The 22,141-nt window shown below is 40.4% G+C and overlaps 2 protein-coding genes across 2 annotated transcripts in view; one reads left to right on the top strand and one right to left on the bottom strand.

Annotated features, from left to right (window-relative positions):
• Window positions 1-1,314: 1,314 nt before the first annotated feature.
• rbck1 (RanBP-type and C3HC4-type zinc finger containing 1) lies at window positions 1,315-7,921 on the bottom strand. Its single transcript, XM_029430874.1, has 13 exons — window positions 7,725-7,921; window positions 7,588-7,635; window positions 6,971-7,115; window positions 6,624-6,720; window positions 6,229-6,427; window positions 5,440-5,585; window positions 5,162-5,335; window positions 4,312-4,472; window positions 4,091-4,187; window positions 3,603-3,782; window positions 3,357-3,455; window positions 2,636-2,779; window positions 1,315-2,525 (listed from the first exon to the last, which is right to left on the bottom strand). The coding sequence occupies exons 2-13, from the start codon at window positions 7,625-7,627 to the stop codon at window positions 2,445-2,447; spliced, it is 1,563 nt and encodes a 520-aa protein (XP_029286734.1). The 5' UTR covers window positions 7,628-7,635; window positions 7,725-7,921; the 3' UTR covers window positions 1,315-2,444.
• An 824-nt stretch (window positions 7,922-8,745) lies between these two features.
• The window catches only part of necab3 (N-terminal EF-hand calcium binding protein 3), a 34,905-nt gene continuing 21,509 nt past the window's right edge, over window positions 8,746-22,141 (top strand). The window contains exons 1-2 of the mRNA XM_029430875.1: window positions 8,746-9,052; window positions 14,137-14,161. Coding sequence (XP_029286735.1) covers window positions 8,930-9,052; window positions 14,137-14,161 — 148 coding nt within the window. The 5' untranslated portion in view covers window positions 8,746-8,929. The remainder of the gene's footprint in view (window positions 9,053-14,136; window positions 14,162-22,141) is intronic.

Genomic DNA, 22,141 nt, shown 5'->3' with positions numbered 1-22,141 from the left:
ATCTGTAAAAAGTTTTAATCATTAATCTTAACAAAGTAAATGTATTGCATTCTGCTTGAGCTGTACGTGTGTATCTCTTCTTCTGAGGATTCGGCCCCAGAGTTGAAGTAGAGAATGAAGCTTTCACAGTCACAGGAAGTAAACAAACCACCACAGTGACGTTATTGTACGAGAGCTTTCCAATTATTTACTCACTTAATTGTTTGCTTTTCACAGCCTTAAAAATGTGTCTGTGTTTTATGGCCTCTAATAACAAGGGTATGCTTGTGTCACTTTTTCTGGAGTAGATGATTTAGATCTATAGTTTAGCAACTCACTCACTCAATGCCTGGTCACAGAAAATATCCGAGCTGTGATAAACGGCAGTTTGAAATGAGAAGGGGAAATGTCTGGCACAGTGGGGGACCCAGTTTGCACTGACTTCATCCGTTTTCCAATATCACAGTTTTGTTTGATCGGTCTCACTCCCATCTGTAAGGGGGCTCCTGTCAGCATAAAGCAGACCCGAGCCTTCAAAGGTTTTTGTTTTTAAATGGGAATTTAGCTTTAACACACGCCATTTAGTAAATTGTATTGCTTGAGTGTAGCATTTGCATTTCAGAGACAAGTCAAGCTCATTCCAATGTTCCAGTCATTTTCATTCAATCACATATTTTAAGTAATGGGAGGGATCGCTTAGGCCTCAGTGGTGTGGCACTCGCATCAGAAACTCATCAGAACATAGCAAATAGTTTGTCAGAGCACTTCATCCTAAAATAGTGAATTGGGGTTGTCTGTATTCTGTATAATGTGTTTTGCTTAACAGACAATAAATCTTCAGAATTGACTTAGTTCAAGGTCACCTGCATTGTGCTGCACAACCGGTCGACCAAAAACGTCTCACTTCTGTTGAAGTCAATGACGTAACATGTTGAGAGATGTTCCGCTTGCTGTATTAGACACTGAATGCCTGGACATCCAAGTCCTGTATCGTGGTTGATTTGGTTTATTGCCTTTTTGTAGTGAACCACTGATTCAGCTAGTAGGGGAACTACAAACGGATCAACATGAAGGTGACCTGGAACATGTCCAAGGACGCTCTGAGGTGCCTGAGTGTAGTTATTCAGCGCTATTGTAAAGGCACCAGGTATTTGCACTCAGTGGTTTTCATTTACTGTCACTGCACTAAATGATTTATCTGCCTTTTTATGTTTATTTTTGTTATAATGAAACTGTCATACTAATGTAAAGTTGTGCAAGAGAATGCTAATAAACTAGAGTGAAAATGTTCTATGTACTTGTTTGGACACAGGAATTCACACGTACGTCATAACATACATTTTGTGACCATTTAATTAAATCATGTAAATATTTAATCTGACTAAAGCCATGTAACAAGGAATGACATTACATTACATTTCCAACAAAACCTTTTGTTTAACGGTACGTTGGACATTTTTTGGACTTTTCAGACTCTGCTTGTACAGTGAGGCTCATCACAAGTTGGCTTAACTTAACACAGCGGTCTTTTTTTCAGACCAGTTTTTCTTTGAGCTTAATATGAACGTATTTCCTTGTCTTACAATAATGCTAACATGCTTATATTTATGGCTCCAGTTTATTGGAGTAAGGACCATCAAACGTCATGAATACAAGACATGAACACTTAAAATACAGTTAAATTCCTGAAAACCAGACGACAACATGGCGTCATTATTTGTCCAATTCGCCATATTTCAAAGTGATACTTCCTTCAAGCCATTAAGTGCATCAGAGCAGCTTGTTTTGCATCGACACATTCATTCAGTGTAAAAAACATCCTTCACCACAGTCGGATTAGTCGACTGAAAGAAAATCTATTGCTATTATAGAAAGAAAAACACATGTTTACATAGAAAGATTTTACTTTGGTATCCAGCAATCGTAACATGTCTGCAGTCTAAATGAGTTGTAACAAACAATCAAATGATTTGTGCATTAACGTTATTGTTACTTGTAGCCGTATTTCACACAGGTTAGCTGTAGGGTGACATTTTTAGCCTTTTTCTCTCAAAAATGTTGTTTTGGTGTAGTCGTCCGATCAAAGTTTTGAATTAAACTCCAGTAAACACAATACGATTGCTGGCTCGTCAAACTGAATTGTGATGAAAGCAGTAGCAAGAGTTCGAAATCCATATTAAGCATTCGTTCATCACAACAAAGTATTGTTTTAGCGGGAAGATCCCATTCAAGCTTGTTGTCTGACAGTCAGCATACTCAGCTGCAGAGATGTAGAAGATATAGCTTGTGTATAGGATTCATATTGAATTATTTGTATTCCACCTGATGTGCCTAGAAATAATATAGAGCATATAAATGTAGCCAGCTTTAAGCTAGGCTAAGCATCAGCTGGAGTCTGGGCTTCTTCTCATGTAGCATGTGCTTGCAGACGTGTGTGTGTGTGTGTGTCCATTAGTGTCCTTCCCTCAGTGGCAATTTTGGCAGTTGGGATGACAAGGCTGCTGATTGAGTCGGCATCTACAGCCCCCAGATGTGTCGCCGCTGCCCTGTAAGACACGATAAAGGAAACATTCATATTCACAGCTCACAACACCTGCGCTGACCTTCCTAAATACCGACACTGTGAAAAAGCGTTTTGCATGTTTGTTTTTTTTACATTTGGTCCCCAGCGAGCTTGTTTGGTGACCCAGCAGATTTCTGTCTTGCACATCAAACAGCAGATCCAGTCACAGCCGTCTTTTTTCTGGACGATGATGTCACAACGTGGACATTTCATGGCCTCCCCATTCTGCAGCAGGCTCTATATTGAAGCATATCAGCACATGTGAAATGTTAAGTAGCCACAGGGAGAAATGCGCAAATAATAAAAACGACTTGGACAATCGAACACTGAATTACACCTGCAGTGCAAAAATGCAATTCAGGAAGATTAATGGTGATTTTTTTTTAAAGTACACAAAACAGCAACATTAAACAATTACATAATACCAAAAACTAAATACAAATGTTGATCCTAGATCATGGGGACAACCGCCTGGCCACTTTCTTTTGAGTAAGTAGGTTGGACCAGAAAACATGAAATAATCAGCCTGAGCCTGAGGTGGAGCCACACACACAGTGAACAGATAAGAACAAGGTACTAACTAAGTCAGGGTCAGTGCCAGAAGTTATAAAACACGTTTTGTCCTTCCCTATATTCATGATTTGTCATAAAATATGTACAGATTACTTCATTTAAAGTTCTCTGTCATGTTAGATAATAGTTAGATATTAATGTTTACCACATAGGATGTACTGAAGCACTTAGCTACATTTCAGAGCCTACAGAACTTCCTGTTCTGGTTTTATGGCGCTGGTGCAAAGAAACGCTGACCTACCTCGAGCATCTGTTTAGTTTGCTGAGCCGCCAGGTCGTTGTCTGCTCGGATGCGCAAGTCATCCTGGTAGTCCTTGCAATTCATGTCGATATGGATGGCCTGCAAACACACACACACACACACACACACACACACACACACACACACACACACACACACACAACTTCCTTTATGTTTGGTCCTTCTACTACTACTACACAGTGAGAAACACTTGGCCAGTTAATATAGTGAAGGTCAGAAAACTACCCTGCAGAGGATGCAGTTGGTTTGATTGCAGCTCCCACAGAGGAACTCATTGACTTCATCCTCGTAGATGCACCACCCTCGACAGTTGGGGGTCTGACAGTGGAAGCTGTGCTCTGAGCAGCTCTCTGCGATGCTCAGACGCAACTCCAGAAACCGCTGGTGCTCCTCTTCTGTGAGCAGCTGTATCCAGGGACAAAGAGAGAGTAAGAGTGGACGTACTCCAGGGGTTTGTTATCTTTATGGAAAGGAAATAGAGCATATGTTATCTGCTGCCTGTCGGAGGCGCTTAACGTTTCTTCAGCTAGAAGAGGTTTTGATAAATGGATTGTGTAAATGCTTACAGCCTAATACTGCTGTAACCCCACACCCACTCACTGACACGCTGTTTACTGTAGATCTGACATTTTCATGTTTTTTTATTTATTTGTATGCTGTTATTTCTCACCAACTATTTAAAGACGTTCTTGTTCTCCAAGTCTCACACTCACCGCTTTGATCTCTCGGTCCAGTAGCTTGCTGTCGCATTTCTCAGGACAAGACACCTCGGCATCTTGACTGTTCACTATTGTCCCTTTTAGACATTCCCTAAACAAGGACACGCACATGAGAAAAAGTGGCCATTGTAGACTTTTAGAAAGCAAAGACAAAATGATTGAATCACTTTCACCACAATGCGACGAAGCTACAACAATGATGAAGTGTGTCAGACCTGCAGAAGGTGTGGAGACACTCTCTGAGCACGATGCCTTCTTCTGGCTGCAGTTGAGTGAAGCAGATGGGACAGTCTGCCTCCGCGGCGTTGGGGAAAAGGCTCTGGTCTTCTGTTGCCAACAAGTTCCGGAAGTTGCTCTCACGTTCGTCCTTCTGAGCCTTCATCACCCGGAAAAGGGAGGGAGGCAATCACAACACAGAGTTTCACTGCACATTGTCATGACTCATTACAAACTGCTCTGTGTTCCCCAGAAAATGGAAAGCGCTGAAGGTCTGGTCATTAACTTTAAACGTTTCTATCAGCATCACGTCCGTTCGTCTGGACTCTACTTACTTACAATCTATTTGGCTGTGTAGAGTCATCTACTGGCTCTGCATGTATCATACATACTGTATCATAAAACATGTTAGTTAACGATTGAACATCCTCTGATTGCATTTAGATCACCACAGATCAAGTTTCAGTTTTTTTTACGTGCAATCCAATACTACTTGTGTGATGCCTGGAGTGTTCAGTTTTATTTGACACTTCCATGAAGTTATTAATCCAATTCTATGTTCCAGCATCGAGACCATTGCAGGTGACATTTTTCATATTGGACTGCATTATATTGAGAGGTGTATCTAATGTTCTGCCCCCCTCATGTGTGTAAATAGGGGAGGACGACTATGACCTCAGTAATAAACATGTCAAGTTATATAAATACAAAGACAACTCTGCACTGTGTTGCAGGTCTATTATTGAATCTCGGGGGTCACTTCAAATTTTGATACAAATTTGACACGAGACTGAAAAGATTTCAGGAATCCTAAAATCTGTCCGACTTAATAACGAACAGCACCGTTACCTGTTCGTACTGCAACATGGCCAACTGCTCCTGCTGAATCCTGAGGAACTCCTGCTGGTCCGGCTTGTAGATGTCCGGCACCTGGTAACCCTCTGGCCGGTCCCCTCCACACATCTCACAGCCGGGACGCGTTGGTTTGTTCAAGTAAGTGCATCCGTCACAGGCCCAGCCCAACTACGCACAAAACACAGATATACAGTACGCTTGTACAGTTGTGTGCAGACACAAGCTCAGTCACACTGCAGACATGATGTCTAATGCACAGGTTGTATTCTGACCTGAGGTTTCGGAGGCAACGCAGGTTTAGGAGGAGGAGGAGGAGGATGAGGAGGAGGATTGTGTTCAGTGTTAGCAGGAGGCGCTGTCTTGTCACCACCACCTCCGTCCACTCCTCTTGGAAAAAGTTGCATGGTCTCCACGATGCCTAGAAATAGATTATCATTCCATAACACTTCAATGTACCCGGTGAATTAACTTGTAATCAAGTTGTGTATTCAACCTGAATATAATTCCAGTAGTTTGCGTTGCATGATTGGACAGTTTCTTTGGTTTGTTTACTTAGTTAGGCAATATCTGATCTAATAATAGGTATTGCCTAAGTCAGGGAACAGTACAGTATATACTTATTACCATTTGTACTCGTAGAACAGCCTAAATACTTCACACCTGTTTTATAACAATAACAGAAACACATTTCAATTTGAATCATGATACGGTAATACCACAAACAGAGGGTCATTTTATTCCACTTGCATTTGGACTCAACTTGCCAGCATGTATACTGTGACTGAGTCATTAAAGATTAAATAATATGAAGTTTGGTGGGAGTTATGGACACAAACTGCTGGTTTTATCGGCATCTTTAGTGATACGGCGCAAATTCATAATTTACAGCAGAATGCCACGGACTTATTGAAAAAAAAATCTTGGGATAGTAAGAGGAGATAGTAAATGAAATGATTTAATTAAGAGTAAATATTTTTGACGGACTGATATAGAATAATAGATGTGTGTGTGTGTGTGTGTGTGTGTGTGTGTGTGTGTGTGTGTGTGTGTGTATTACTAACCCTCTATGCGTTGTTGCTCCTGGTCCAGCTTGTGTTGCTGCCGTGTTAGATGAGCAGCCTGGGCGGAGAGGATAAACAGGAAAGCCTGGTCCCCATTGTGACGAACACCGTGGCTGTACAACGTCTCGCGGTCTTGAGCCAACCGCTTCCCGATCACCCAACGCTGCAGCGAGGGGACGAACCCAAAGTCACCGCTTATCTGTGAACACAGAATGAGGTATAAACAGATCATACAATGACATTTTGGTTTCAACACTTGTTACAGAAAGCATGTGTGTTCATGTACACGCTTCACACACAAACACATCTGTATGGCATGAATGTGTAATAGATAGAAAGCAATAAAAGAAAAAAAGCTGTTAGATCATCTGCTGTAAGTGTTTGCTGTCACATACCTTGTCTTTAAGTTGTGCAATTGTCATGTCAGAAGAAACCTCAACAATCACTGGGATGTAGTTATCTGACTGAGCATCCTCCACTCCAACCCGCAACCTATTGAAACAATGGAACCCGCCTTGTCTTTCCATTTTTCACATTTCTAACTATAGTAGTAACCACACCCAGAGCCGCATGAATGCACACACTTCTTCATTTCTTGTAGCCACACTTGACCTTTATTCTCATATGCTTATCAATTACATAATCCTAATTCAAAACAGATGTCAAAAAATAATCACTGAAACTCTTCCCTACGAGCACCATGGTTCATACACAGACACATGCACACACAGTTGTGTCCCACCTTATGGAGTCCTGAGGATAGGCCTGGCTGTTGACGCTGACACACACTGGAACAGAAAGTTGTGACAGTTCCTGGCACAGTCTGACTGCTTCCTGTCCATCCCCACCGCTGAGGGCTTCACTCAGAGAGAGGGCCAGCTTCTCCGCTGCACAGGGAGCAAAGGAAGAGTTCTTAACCTTAAGTGTCTTATCATCAACACACTTCATTTCTCCTTAGGGATGGCTGCTACCATTGGATGGTACTGTTATGAGTATTGGGTGTTGCATTGTCTATATATTCTCTCTATCCCATATAGACATATATATACATTCAAGTGTCTTTGAGTTACAAGAAAAGCGCTATACAATTATTATATATAGGCCTACATACATATTAAAAAAATTAATACTTACATTTTACTGTGCTTTAAATAAGTGGGACTAGGTGAATGTATGACGAATCAAAACAATGACCCACTTTTACTATCCTCTGATAGAATTCAATGCTAAACAGAAACACATATGAAACATAGTATTTTCAATGAGACATAAGTTAAATAAATGGCATTAGTAGGATATGCGACATGACGATACGTTAGATCCATTTGAACAACATCGAAACCAAGTTCAGAAGCTCACCCTCTTTCAAATCGACTCTCGGTGTAACTTCAGAGGCCATAATTACACCTGAAACGACAGGTGACACAACATGTTATTGCGCGAACATGACAGTAATGACAAAACAGGGCTGTGTACAAGACAAGTTAACATCTAACCTTCTCGGGACGTGTTTGTTGCGGTCCTGTTCGCATTCAACACACCCTTCCTATAGGCGACTTAAAGGTAAGAAGGTCCGTTTATAGGTCCTAGAAGTCAAATCGCAAGGAGGTGACGACTCAACTACGAGCTCTCACTTCTCAGCAGGTAGAACGGAAAGTGAAACTTACTCAAGTTTCAGGAAGAGAATATTTAAAAGGGTCGCTTTGGAATTGCTGTGCTCCGCCCCTCGATTTACTCCTGTACGTTTCTGGTTTAGAGATGATTTTAAATACTTGGTATACAAATTAAATAATTAAATATGTTCTCTTAGTATCTGAATGTATCGTTTTATCCCCACCCCCCACCCACACACACACACACACACACACACACACACCCACACTTAAAATGACTGCAGACCAGTGGGCTAACCTACACCCATCAGGCCTACAGATCAAGTTTAAAGACACGACTACAATTTAATAATTGTTTAAAAACAGATTAACCTGCATGCAAAACAATGTAATGGAATATAATTGTAATGGAGTCGTTAAAGCTCAGCACATTGACCCCTAACATCCAGCAGATGGCAGTGTCTGATAAAAGTTGATATAATGACATTTACAGCTCAAGGTTGTTTTTGACATGAACGCATAAACAATTAAAAAAAAACGTTCAACGTTGCATTAAATGTAAATGTTAGGCTGATTGTATATTCAAACTCCAAGTTTACGATGTACGATATAAGAGAAAACAGATCTTTATTACTAGCAAAAACTCTATTGATAAATGATCTCTCCTCGCATCACATTAATATTCAGATAGTGGGTTCTGATTCTGAAGTATATGTAGTATTTCACTATTAGGATAACCTGTGTTTCGTTCATTAACCTAAGTAATTGCTCCACAAAACGTTATCAGAGGCTAAGGAATGAAGCATTTGGTCCTGATGAAGTTAACACTTTGATCCAGATGCACGCGCAAGATGAACGAGCCAATCACAGGGGCTCCTGCAGAAAGGGCTGGCAGCTCTGCTCAGCAGCGCAACACAAAGTTGCAGAGCATCTCTGAGTCCCCGCCTGCTTTGCATTCACTAGCTATCTGTCACACCTGCAGCCTGCCTCTCCTCCAGACTACTACCGTTACTTTACTTCAACCTTTACCCACGTCAACAGTTTGAGCAGGTCCACCCGATCAAGGTGTGCCTCGACGCGTTTGAAAGATGCTGGCTTGTACGGAGATGATCACTATGTGCCTGCAGTCGGCCAAACAGAAGCATCTCCGGGCTCAGCAGCAACAGCAGCCGCTGCACAGCGCCGGACAAGGGCTTACTATCTTTCATGATGTGAGTGCATCGTCTCTCTTACTCTATACATCACCGTGAAAAGTACTGTTTGTCCATCTAATTGTTACAGCTATCAGCTATCCCTGTTGTTATTCATCTCAACATTTGTTTCAATGGTAAATTAAATGTTAAAGTCAAAATTCATTAAAACTGCACAACACCATAAAGAGTGGGAACATATATGATTGATCTATAGAGCAGTGTGATGTAGCATCATTTTGACCTTTAAAAAAAATAAAAATTCATATGAGTGAAAACAGAAATGTTTATCTTCTCTTGCATACCCAAGTCACACGCCCCAAAGGCAACACAGTATGTGTGTGTGTGTGTGTGTGTGTGTGTGTGTGTGTGTGTGTGTGTGTGTGTGTGTGTGTGTGTGTGTGTGTGTGTGTCAGAGGAAAGTAGGAAGAGCTGCAGCTGCTGCCTCTGCATGATAAATTAAGCTCTCACAGTCGGACAGGTTTAGGGACTGCTGGGGGTTCTCCTCTTTTTGTTGCACACACACACATACTGTACAAACACCTCAGATATTTCAAAAGCATTATGCAACAACAGATACCACACACACACACACACACACACACACACACACACACACACACACACACACACACACACACTCGCACACACACAATCTTTTTATCGTTTTATCACAATAATATTCAATATATTTCACACACATTCAAAGATACAGACACATAAATACACACACACCTACTCCAATTGGAGTTTGAACCACTAAAACATACCGCTATATTAACGTGCAGCACTGCAGCAGAAACTATCCATCAACACACTAATTATCCATCCATCCACATACTGTCATGTTCTGGGTTAGTAGGCCAATGGTGTGTCCAAATCTGAGCGCTCACTAACTGACATCTTTCTGTCTCCTCTGTCACTAATGCACTACATGGCAGCCTTGTCTAAATCAGGACACATTACTCACATTTGGCAGAATTGTCACTGTTTCCGCGCAAACTGTCCCTGAACGGGGAGCAGCACTGAAGTGCCTGCACATGTAGCCTTCAACCTTGACTTTTTTCTGTTGATGGAGCACAAACGCACTCACAGGCACTCTGCAAACATAAATCTGTCAGAACTGCCTAAAGCAGCTTGTGTCGGAGATACTCTATACACTAAATGCTCTAAAGCAAGACAAGGACATCCTGTTTTAGTTTCGATTGGCTGTCTTGTCTATATATGACAATATGTTTTGTCTTTCTACTCTTATTTGGTGAAAGAGAAAAAAATGTACATTGGACATTTTCCTCCTGCCTGTAGGATCCCTAATTATTCCAGCTGACTGAGAATATGCTATGGATATGGTATTTCCGCCCGTACCTATAGTGTGAATTGGCTCAATAAAGTCAGCTGGTCATCTAATGAGCCTTAAAACAAGCATACATAGGTTGCGTCTCTGGAATATTAGTTGTAAGGCAGATCAAATATTATTGCAGTGGTACGCATTGATTTTCAATAGTCTACTGGAGATGTAAAAAAACGACAACAGACACACAATTTGCTAATTAGATGGGGATAATAATTAATGAACAAATATTTTTAATATCAATGTCAGACCGATTTATTTGAAAAAGCACGATGCCCAGTTGTACATGCAACAGACACAGACATCAACACATCAATAGTGTTCCGATATTGAGTCTTTTTCACATGATAATGAGCCGTCCGGTAACGTTAGAGATGCATGGATGCACGGTCTACTGACTAACATTCTCACAGTGAGGGACAATGTCTCCAAAAAAGAATCCTGTCCAAAGGCCAGGGACGATGAATGATGCTGATGGAGGTCGCCGGAGGTGGTTTTATTTACCACGTTGTCGCTGCTTATCTAATGTCTTTGTTTTGTGTATCCCGCTGTTCTGCATTTCTGAGGCTTGCTCGATCACCAGCGCTCTCTCTTATTTCTCTCTCTCTTGTGTCGCTGTCCTTCGCTCTCCTGATGTTTATCTTTTCTTCCTCTGCTTTTTGAGCTGGAGAAACAAAAAAAGATGGCATGTGAGAAAACAGAAAGAAATATACATCTCAGGGAATCACTAAGAATCCCCAAGGAAAGAAATATGGCACATATACTCAATAAAATATGATCCAGGTTTCCTCTTTCTCGAACACACCTGTCACCGCGACTTCAGAGCAGCGGTGCATTGGGAATCAGGTCTGACCTTTTCTGGTCTTACATTATAAGTCTACTGACACCAGAGACCCCAAAAACAGCAAACAAGTTTAACAGTACTGTAACTGTCCTCCATTGAATCAAGCTTACTGAGACAGGAAAAAGACGATTTACTGTACTGAAAAGAAGATTAAAGAAAGAATGTCTTACACCTGCAGGTAGAATTTGTAGATTCATGTCGTGAATAAAGAGGGTGTGAGATATGTCCTGCCGTCGTGCAGCATTTCACTTCATCAAATACAACAGACAGTGCGTTGCAGCTTTAAAGCCACCTTTGAGCCTAGACAGATGAGTCTCAAACAGAGTGCGTCGTGAAGTGGTTTGAAATGACGTGGCTCGTGTTGTGAGTCGAGACTGAAGCTGTGGAGAGATAGACATTGGCAGACAGAGGGCAGAAGTGCAGACCTTGAGCATGTGACCTACGGGAAGTGAAATTGAGGGGCAGCTTCTTGCTGTTATTAATAACCTGTAGGTCAAAGCTGACAAGCATGTCAGTGACAGCTACCTAACAATGGAAGCAACAAACGGAGGGAGGGCAGTGGAATCGATAGAACGAAACATTTATTTTATTTCTATTTTATTCACGTAGGAGTTGTATTTTGTGCCTCTGGTTGATAACTGTACTGCTTTTGGAAATATATTCGGAAACTAATTATATTGGCAAAAATGTGTTTTATTTAAGTGTTATTTAAACTGCAGAATTTAGAATTAAACTGCTGGTTTAAGAAATATGGTGTTTGCTGAATTAATAACAATTGTAATGAATAGGTTGAAACTAAACAGAGTTTTAGTTCTAGAATTAACTTCTTGTAACACATCTCTGTGTTTTTTATTGGCCATTGATAACGTTTTAGTCACAAGCTTTATTGTTGCTATGGGTCACAGGGACTCCAGTTTACAGGGATTTATAATGGAGCATGTTTTCCCCAGTTTAGTCCAATCATCTAGTCCACTTATTCGACATAAAAACAAAGCAGATCATTAAAGCTGTCACCTAAACTGCCAATTGGAAACATCTATTGGATTTGAAGAGCTACTTTGAATCCACCGTACGTGTGTGTGTGTGTGTGTGTGTGTGTGTGTGTGTGTGTGTGTGTGTGTGTGTGTGTGTGTGTGTGAGTGTACATTTCAATGGATGATTATTAAAGGAATTTCGGGCGCACTAACCTACATTTTCAGTCTAGATAATGGGTTTAGTGATTATGGATACACTTGGGACTTATTTAAAACCTGTCTGATCATTTGTGCGGTTGCCCGGTGCAGTCTGCGGTCCTCAGATCCTGCCTCGTCGTTAGATCTCAGAAATAAAGCCGGTGAGTGAAAATAACAAATCGGATTGATCGACTCTCTTTCTCCTTTATTTAATATCTGCATCTATGACTTTTTAAAATCATGTTGTGTGATGAAGTTCTGACTGGAATTGGAAACTAGAATGTTCCTTTGTTGACCAGGAGGCGGCCTGTTTTCAAGGCTGCCCGTAGCTGACTGACCCCCCCCCTCATACGGTCTGCCATAAGCCATATCGTATGGCCTTGTGTCTTGTTCATGTCAGCCAACAAATTGCTTTCCCAGTGTTAGCCTCAACAAGTTTATTATCAGTGTGCCTTGAAGCAAGGCTGTTGTAGAGTTACTACTGTGAATGTTTAAACCTCTATTAAAAATAGGCTTTTTTTTTATCATCCGACACTACGTAAATCTCCATGACCATTACTACAATAATCCCTGCCAACTGCAGACAAGTCTTACAATTAGAGGAATAATCACAGAATGTTTTAAATTAAATTAAAAAGCAAAAGACTAATTAACTAATAGTTCATAGATCAATTGAAATCAAATAAAAGCAGTTGGCAGCAGATATGGAAAACCTTCCCTCGCAGGTGTAACTAATAACCCTAACGATGGCTCTGTTTAATATGAGTGTACCAGTAAGTGAGCTAGCGTGCATGATAGTATGGCACATTTAGCCATCGTTAATGCTCTTAATTGCACCTGTGCGTTTCCTTTCTATGACATGTTACAATGTCTGCAGTAAAAATGGGTGAATCCTGGATTGTTAGAAGTTTGTTTTTCTACTTGGAGTTGCAGCCGCCGGGCAGTAAACATACAGTTAGCTGTGTCAGGAGACACATGCAGCAACAGTAGTGATGGCCGATGCTTGGAGTCAATCTTTTAAATAGACTCCTCTGCTCACTGAGTTTTACTGCACAGGGATATCAGCTGGCCTCGTGCTCCAGTCTGAATCTACACTATGGGCATTATTGATGACTCAGCTTGTTGTCATTGCTTCTTTGTTAATTGTTCATTTGGATTTCCATCCATATCCCTGGGAACACTTTCTCTGCTATATTAAAATATACACTGTAATGAACAAATTAGTACACTATTTACACTATATACAGTACATAAAACAGAAAATACACCCAACCAAGTACATTTAAATCAAACAAAGCACATGGCATTCAAACAAATAGAACAATTGACCTTGAAACATAAAATAATAATACATCTCAATGTGACATTTTGCTTTTCCCCTGAGCAGTTTCAATGACTGAAGCGCCTGCAAGTTAATGACTATTTAGCCTCTTTGCTACTCGGTGACCTCAATGCTTCTTCTGAAATTACTATTTACTTCATCTTCATTTTTCAATCTATTTTACAACTGACACATATGAATTGGGATTCAACCTAACATGACTCACATATAGAGTATAACAGCCTTTGTGAATGCAGCACAACAAATTAACTTTGTACAGCAGACGTCAAACAACTATATTGTGCTTTTGACAATTTGCCATCATTCTTAATAACCTGTACTTGCCTATTGCATATCCCCCTGAAGTGATGCTTTGCTAGAGGTAATAACCATCTACTCCCGACTCTTTTCTTTCAGATTTTCCGCCGAGCAGACAAAAATGGTGAGTAAACAGTAACATGTGAATGTGTTCCATGCATGCTTGTGGTTCCCCCACATTTTTCCACTTGTTGCTATGCCTCAGATAATTTTGGCGGATAAATTAAGTATTTGCATGAATGACTTTTCAAGTGAAGCTGCTTTCCTCTTCATGCACCAACAAGTGTCTCTGCCCAATTAAAATGATGCTAAAGCGCTGGATTATAGCCACGGCTGGAAGAACGTGTCACACAAAATAAAACACCTTTCTGTCAATGTCGACACAGATGACTGGATGTTGTTTACAAATCAAATCAATGACGTGTTAATGAAGACTGAGCCAAGTTCTTTCCTTTTTTTTAGCAGTGAATCACTGCTAAAAAAATAATCTTTATTAGCGAGTACAAACAAGTTAACTCCTCATACTTTGCTTAAGTGTGACTGCTGCTAATGTTTAGTGTGAGAAAATGGCATCTATTGTCTGTGCAATTGTTTGGCTGTCAATCCAAAACAGTGATCCGACCACTTATGGCCAATTAAGGCTCTCCAAGGACCAAAGACAGGTCTCAATTTTGACAGTGTTGGACATTTAGGACCAAATGCTAACCATGTGACAGCTGCTATGATCATGTCTGCAAACCAACCAATCAGAATACGGTATGAAATGACACATATAGGATACGTTATTATAAGCACCCACAGATACCTGTATTGTAGATCTCACACTGGTGTATATACAGTATGTATATATACAGTATATACATATATATACACAGATGTTATATATCTATGTTAAGTGCCATTTTTGAATAATATGATACAATATTCAGGCATAGGCATTCATTGAAATATCTAATATCTCTCAAAATTGATATTAGCCAAGATTTCATTAGTCCTATTCCACACAGTGTGACTTGCAAAATGACTTTATTGCACAGTGTAGGGCCTAAAGGGTACTTCAGGTTGAAAGTTATGGCTATCAAACAATAGAAGCATCACAGGGGATCAAATAGCTTTGTCTCAATACCCCGTGGATACTGTTACACTGCTATCATCAGTCTAATGTAAAATTAATTCTGGGAGATACAGCATATTTTGATGAAATTGCTTTTTTTTGTCTTCCACAAGCTGTCTCATCTAATTTTACTTAAGTGATTGTCTTGCCTTTGCAGATTTAAACAAGTCCCAGGGAATGTGACTGTTCATTTCAGCTGTAGGTTATGCAGTATGTGCTGATGGATTTATGCTAAATCTCAAAATGGTTTTTCTTAAGACAAAGAACCCCGTCTCTGTTTGTGGTTGCACTTCATCATGGACTAAAGCGGTTACTGATGAAAGGAAATCCTTCGTCTTTGATTCTGTGAGACTGAGATCAACACCTGAAGTCGTTGTTTTAGACTTTTTCTGTGTTTAAACTATCCTGCTGTGATGGCACACAATGATCCCATGTTGATCTCATGTGTGTGTGTTTTTCAAAATAATGAATACGAATGTAAGTGGGAAAATAAACGCAACAACAATTCTGCTAATTAAATAATTAATGCTGCAAGAACACCTGTTCCGTCGTCTTGTCATATCGCCTTAATATTGCACCATATAAATAAAATTCCAACATACTTGAATGCTCCAGGTTCAGAATCTACTTGTGTCCTCTATGCCTCTGCTGGTGCTGTGGATGAGAACGCTTTGCCCAAAACTATATTTATGTCTGTCTAACAACAGATGAAATAAGATGCCAAAGCAAATCAACAAAGAGGAGACATCAATGGGACATTGGTGCGTTCACAGGGGCTGTAATCAGCATGCCTCCAAACAGCAATTACTTTTCAACAGCTCTTCACCTTTGCTATGATGAGTCTTGTACTTGATGAATTGGTTTGTGGCTTCCGGCCAAAATATATTCACAGTTGGATTTGTATTATAATGAGCTCAGCTGAGAAGACTGAACCAGCCTTGGAGAAAGGATGGAGGGAAGGAGCAGTGTTAGTTTAAAAAGAAAACACAAAGGAAATGTGCAGCACAACATTCATCTTTATCTTTCAGTGATAAACACCACTGGGAGTATGTTATACCAACAAAATACAGATGAGGTCCACATAAGTAGAATGTGTTAAATAATAAACCAGTATTTTATAAGATCAAATCAAATCAAATTTGTTTGTATAGCCCAATATCACAAATTATACATTTGTCTCAGTGTGCTTTACAGACTGTACAGGTTACGACACCCTCTGTCCTTAGACCCTCGCATCGCACAAGGAAAAACTTCCTAAAAGAAACCCCATAATTAAAGGGGGAACAATGGAAGAAACCTCAGGGAGAGCAACTGAGGAGGGATCCCTCTCCCAGGACGGACAGACGTGCAATAGATGTCGTGTGTACAGGATAAACAACATAATACAAATATAACATTTAACAGAAAATGATGTTGTGTTGAAAAAAGAGAAAGTATGGATGAATCCAGGAAAATGTCAAAAAGGCTTCCTGGTGTCCAGCAGGACCAGGTCAGCAGGCGCTGTCATGATTCATGATCCTGACGTAAACTTTATCAGTGGCAACCTGCCACATGAGAGACAGACACTCCGGGGATGATACCCCGGATGATGAGTTAGTAACATACATTTACATAAATGCATACAGATAGAGAGGGAGAAGAACAGAGGGAGGAGAGGAGAGAGGAAGAGAAGGAAGTGAGCAGGGAGGTTTCCCCCGGCAGTCTAAGCCTGTAGCAGCATAACTAGGGGCTGATCCAGGGCAAACCTGAGCCAGCCCTAACTATAAGCTTTATCAAAAAGGAAAGTCTTTAGCCTGCTCTTAAATGTGGAGAGTGTGTCTGCCTCCCGAACACAAACTGGAAGCTGGTTCCACTGGAGAGGAGCTTGATAGCTGAAGGCTCTGGAGATGTCTGTAGTTGAAAGTAATATATAATGTACTGAGCATACAGCGCAACGTTAGAAATGTCTCATCTTTTATTTACTAAAACTTGTGAAACAAAGTTAAATAACTTCACAAAGACCCTTTCCTCACACACTATAGACATTAAATATTTTAATCTTAGTCTCTAAGAGATTTAGTCTCTCTATAAGGACTAATTTGACAAAGAAATCCCAACTCAAGGTCCATGTATATATTTTTTCTGGAGCTTTCAACTGTATCACAAGGTCTTCATCAGCACATGGAATTTGTTGATGGATCTTTTGACATGCCAGCTCAGTAACTGTGAAAATAAGCTTTACAAACATTATTGTATTTGAACAATGGGTCAAAACACTACGTTGAAGTTAAAGGGCTCACTCATAGTGCTGGACCTACAGAGGATTATCTCCCGACTGTGCACTTCCCCTCATCTCTAAGGAGCTTTTTGCCATCTTTCAGCTGTTTTGCAACCTGCCCAGCACCAAACAGAAGGCAGACAAAGTTAGTGAATACCTGATGAATATATTGAAGCACCTACCAGTTGAACCGCTGGATATATCCCTCAGAGGCTTATTGAGGCTTGACAAAAGCTATAAGGAGAGTGAGTCAGGCAGACCGAAACACAACTCCAGATGAATGCTAATGTTGTCTGTGGCTGCAAAATGCGTACTTGCAAACACATTCAGCAGAACAACTTGGTGTGATAGATAGTACGTCAGTGTTGTGTTAACCGGTTGTTTCGCTGCACTCATGTTGCCCAAAAAATGAATTAGTACTAGCATAAAAATAAGGATAATAACTGAGGATAGAGGGTGTTGTAGTAAGCCTTTAAATTCAATTTGTGATTTTGTCAAATTCTGCCTCTGTCCCCACCTCCAGCCACATTCCCAACTCCTCAAACCCATTCATTGTTATTCTCTCCCTGTTCACCAGATGCTCTCCTCTCACCTCACACATCCAGCCACTCCCTCCTGCCCTGCAATAACCTCTTCCCCTCACCTAACCTTGCCAGCGCATCTCCTGCACCAGTTCCCACTTTCTCTCATCAGCCCTGCAGTTGCCTGATCTTTCCCTGACGAATCACTCACCTGCTTCCCATTCCCCTTAACCAGCCAAGTAATACATATACCGGTACGATTTGTTCATAGTTGCCACGTGCCTTTTGAAAGCAGAAATAGTGATGCCAACCACCACTGAAGAAGACAGATACAGTTGAAAGCTGTGGACTTTGAGTTAGGATACTTTTTTTCTAAGATTGTAAAGAACTGCGAATAATTCAATAAAACTCAGTTTCAATTCATGTTCCCAGACATTTTGTAGTCCAAGGCTGCAGTACAATAGCAAAATTGACGTCCCTTGTCTTTTCCTAACAACTAACCCAAAGGAAAGGTGTGAAGGAGAATTCATAAGGACTCAGGAAAAGACAACTGTGGTGCTAAGAGTGCGCTTACAGACGGACAGAGGTTTTTTGTTTTTTATTTGTTAAACTTAATTTATAACACTATAACAATATAAGTAGGCTGTGCCCAGCTCTGACACACAGCTCTTGCTAGCTGATAGGATTGTAGCAACTTGTGTTGTGCTAGGCTAAAATTAATATTTCACTATTTCCCCAGTGTTCATGTCAGTGCTAGCTTTAGCACTAGCTTTAGCATTCTAAGCTAGCATTAGCCAACAGTTAAATCATTTGCGATGTGTTGATGTTGTTTGAAATTGTTATGTTTATCAGCTTAAAATTTTAAAAAACATGTCGATTAACACAAAACTAAACTTCAAATGTAGCTGGGAAATCTTTGTCTATTTATAAATCCCATAAATATAGATCACAGTTTCCACTGTGATAGCTGAAGAGATCGTGTCCTCTTTTTCTCTTCAGCTTTTAATGAACCTCACTTCTCGCCTGACATCTGCTCCAGTGTGAAGGAAAAGACCAGCGAGCTTCAGACCATTAGTGAGGTGTAGAATCAGGAGGCAGTAGGATATGCGATCTAAAAGCAGCACACAGGCTTAAATCAGGATATGGAAGCTGAAGTGCAGCTTATATCACAGCTTTCCTCACAGATGGCATTGATAGGCCTACTAAGAATACCAGAATTTGAAATGATTTGGGTAAAGTCGTGCATAGGACTTTGCCATGAAGAAACAAGCCCAAACTCTCTCAGCAATGCTAGTTGATTTTGAAGCTGTGACGCATTCATGGAAATATATAAACCACTTAGGACAGGCTGCAATGTGACTTACCTTTGGAGAGATAAGAGTGCGGCCTACTTTGCGTCCAAGGAGTTCCTCACTTGCTCATTTGGCGTCTTGTTTACTCTGGTCTTGTGAACACTTTGTTCCTAGTATCCTGGCTTTTTTTTTTTAAAGAAGAAAAGGACACATACAAGCTGTCTGTGTCCTGCTGTGTTGCAGAATCAGCACATTTCACCAGCCTTACACTTTTTATGGAAACATTTGTTCTCACCTTAAAATAACTAAGTGATTTTCCTTTTGGCTGAGTATTAAAAAGCAATTTATTCATATTGCTTTTGACTCAACCTACAATATGATTTATAGCTAGTTAGGTTTGGGGCCTCATAATTCCTGTAGTGTTTTGTAGTCCATAGGTCACTCTGTCGGTCCGTTGGACGGTAGTTCGTAAACAAAAATGTTCCCACCCTTTGGCGTCCACAGTGTTTGCCCGAGGCTGACATTTGGCATTGAGGTCAAGTGTGTGGGTGTGTAGGCGTGTGTTTGTGTTTTGTATTTCATCTACCAAACTCGTGAACCGTTTGCATAGACTCTTGTGGGAGGCATCCTTGCAGGAGAGACTGTGAGAGTTTGTGTGATGTTTTGTTTTTGTCTTGATCTTAAAAATCATTGACAAGCTTATGAAAAATGATTATTGTTTGCCTTTGAGCTTTTCTGTAACAAGCATTGTAGCTTTTTGGACCAAAATAATCTGTTTTGAAAAACAACATTAGGTAATCTGAAAAGAATACATTAAAATAAATGTAAAACCTGTTTAATCTCAAACACATACAAAGGTATTTCTTTTGTTCAAGGAGTTCCTGTTTCTCGTAAAACCAGGTCAATAACATTTGCTGATGCAGAGATATGATTCATTTGCACACTATGAGTAAGTTAATCTTAAGGAAACTCATTGTTTTGTTCTCTAAAAATGTTCCAGGAATAGCTTCACATTCACTGGGAACATGACAGGAGCAATGCTTCATAAGTTGTGTTAATAATATACATAATGTGTTTGTTATGAGTGTTTGTTGGAAACTGTGATCTACTTAGAGAACCCATGTGTGTCCCTTCTATGTCGTTGGGCCAGGCATGCATGAATAATTTATTAATTTAGAGGCATCAGCTGGCGTTTGGGTCGGGAATCTGTTTAGTATCTGAACGCTACAGCTGCTCTGATAGGACCTTAAGAGGACAAATAACGCACAATTTCAAATACAGCAGTATATCACATTATTTTATAAACTGTGAGGGGGAGACAGAGTTTATGAACTGTAGTTATGACTCATAGCAGCGTTGTCTGAAGATGTGGCAAAATGTCCAGCTATATCACTTCTAGAATTCTCCCTCGACCCTTTTCTGCTTGTCAAGTGACCTCCTAAGGGGTCCTGATCCCAACTGATCCATGCAGGGCAGTACAACCAATACAAGCCCAGTGATGAATCCTACAGCTATGTAAAGCATCATGAATGATAATCATCACTTCACAATGCAGTTGACTGAACAAGGATGTCCCGTTTGGCAAATTGGAAAGTGTTGCATCAATCCCTCCATCGTCCCATCATCCTCACATCCCTCAAGTCATCAAAGCAGATTTGTGTGATTGAAGTAATAATGCATAAATTGGAATTGAGGAGACCAACAGGTATAAATCTTCGGGTAGTGAACACGTAATCCCCTCATCTGAATGTGGATCTCTTCCCTGATGCTTTAAATGCCATCTTTCCACACCATCTGTCCCCATCGGCCCTGGAGGATCTGGGTGAAATGAAATGCACGACTGCTGTTTGACATTTAATGTGCAGTATGTGAGGCACATATACACGTGTAGGACCTACTGATTTTGATTTTTTTTAATAAAACAATTATAACGTTCACAAGACTTGTTCGTTACAATATAATACTCGGCAGTTGAAGTGCCCCATTGTGGATTGTTTTGCATAAATGGCACAGATGAGACGAACAATGATTGTGTGCAGAACACATCTGGATGAATCAATGATCTACTAATGTGGCTTTAATCTAAACACAAGGATCTGCATGTGCAGGACTTTTTATACAGGGCAGAAAATAATAGACTCATTAGCCATCGAACAAGCAAACCAAAATATTTTCTCATTACCATAAAGCTCTGTAACAATAGAATAAAGTGAAACAGGCCCAGGCTTGTGTATTTGTTGCAGCCATCGTCTATCATGAGGAAGAAATTCAACCCAGAACTGTCAAAGTGAATAGTGGAGACTGCCAGTATTCATCATCTAGTCCATCAAACTGATTATCAAGAGTGTCACTTCTGAGCATAGCAGCTGCCTGCAGGGACACTGGAAGTCAGTCTGTTGGGGGGGGTGCTGAGAGAAAGTCTAAATAATGATGTCATGATAAATGCTGCGCAACATTCATGTTTGACATAGTTATTACGTCGCATAATTATTTGAACCCGAACCCTTTTTTCCTTTTTTGCTTGCCTAAATCTAACCAAGTAGCTTTGTTTCACAATGTTTAATAGAACGGTCAACTATGTCATTTTGGGATTCATTTGCAAACAACTTATTCTGTCGTCAACGCATAAAGGACATGTTAATTAGCACAATGTTCTCCTTGTGACCCAGGACAGTTCATTCCGTGCTCCAAGAAATTTCCCTTGATGGCTCTGAAATCTGAAGTCATTCTCTGCTCCATAAGGAATGAATAGTACATGACTGTGTTGATCCTAACGGGGGTTTAAAACTTTGCATACCTGCTAGCATTGTTAGATGTAATCAAAGGTTTGGTGCAAGATGCTGATGAGCTGCTATACGGCAATTTCTGTTGACATTCTTTAAATTGATTTCTATAGTGGCGCAATCATTTTCATGTTTTA

The sequence above is a fragment of the Cottoperca gobio genome, chromosome 5, assembly GCF_900634415.1.
Source record: "Cottoperca gobio chromosome 5, fCotGob3.1, whole genome shotgun sequence".
Classification (NCBI taxonomy): Eukaryota; Metazoa; Chordata; class Actinopteri; order Perciformes; family Bovichtidae; genus Cottoperca; species Cottoperca gobio.
Note: the sequence above shows the minus strand (reverse complement) of the source record. Positions and strands in the feature narration are given on the sequence as shown.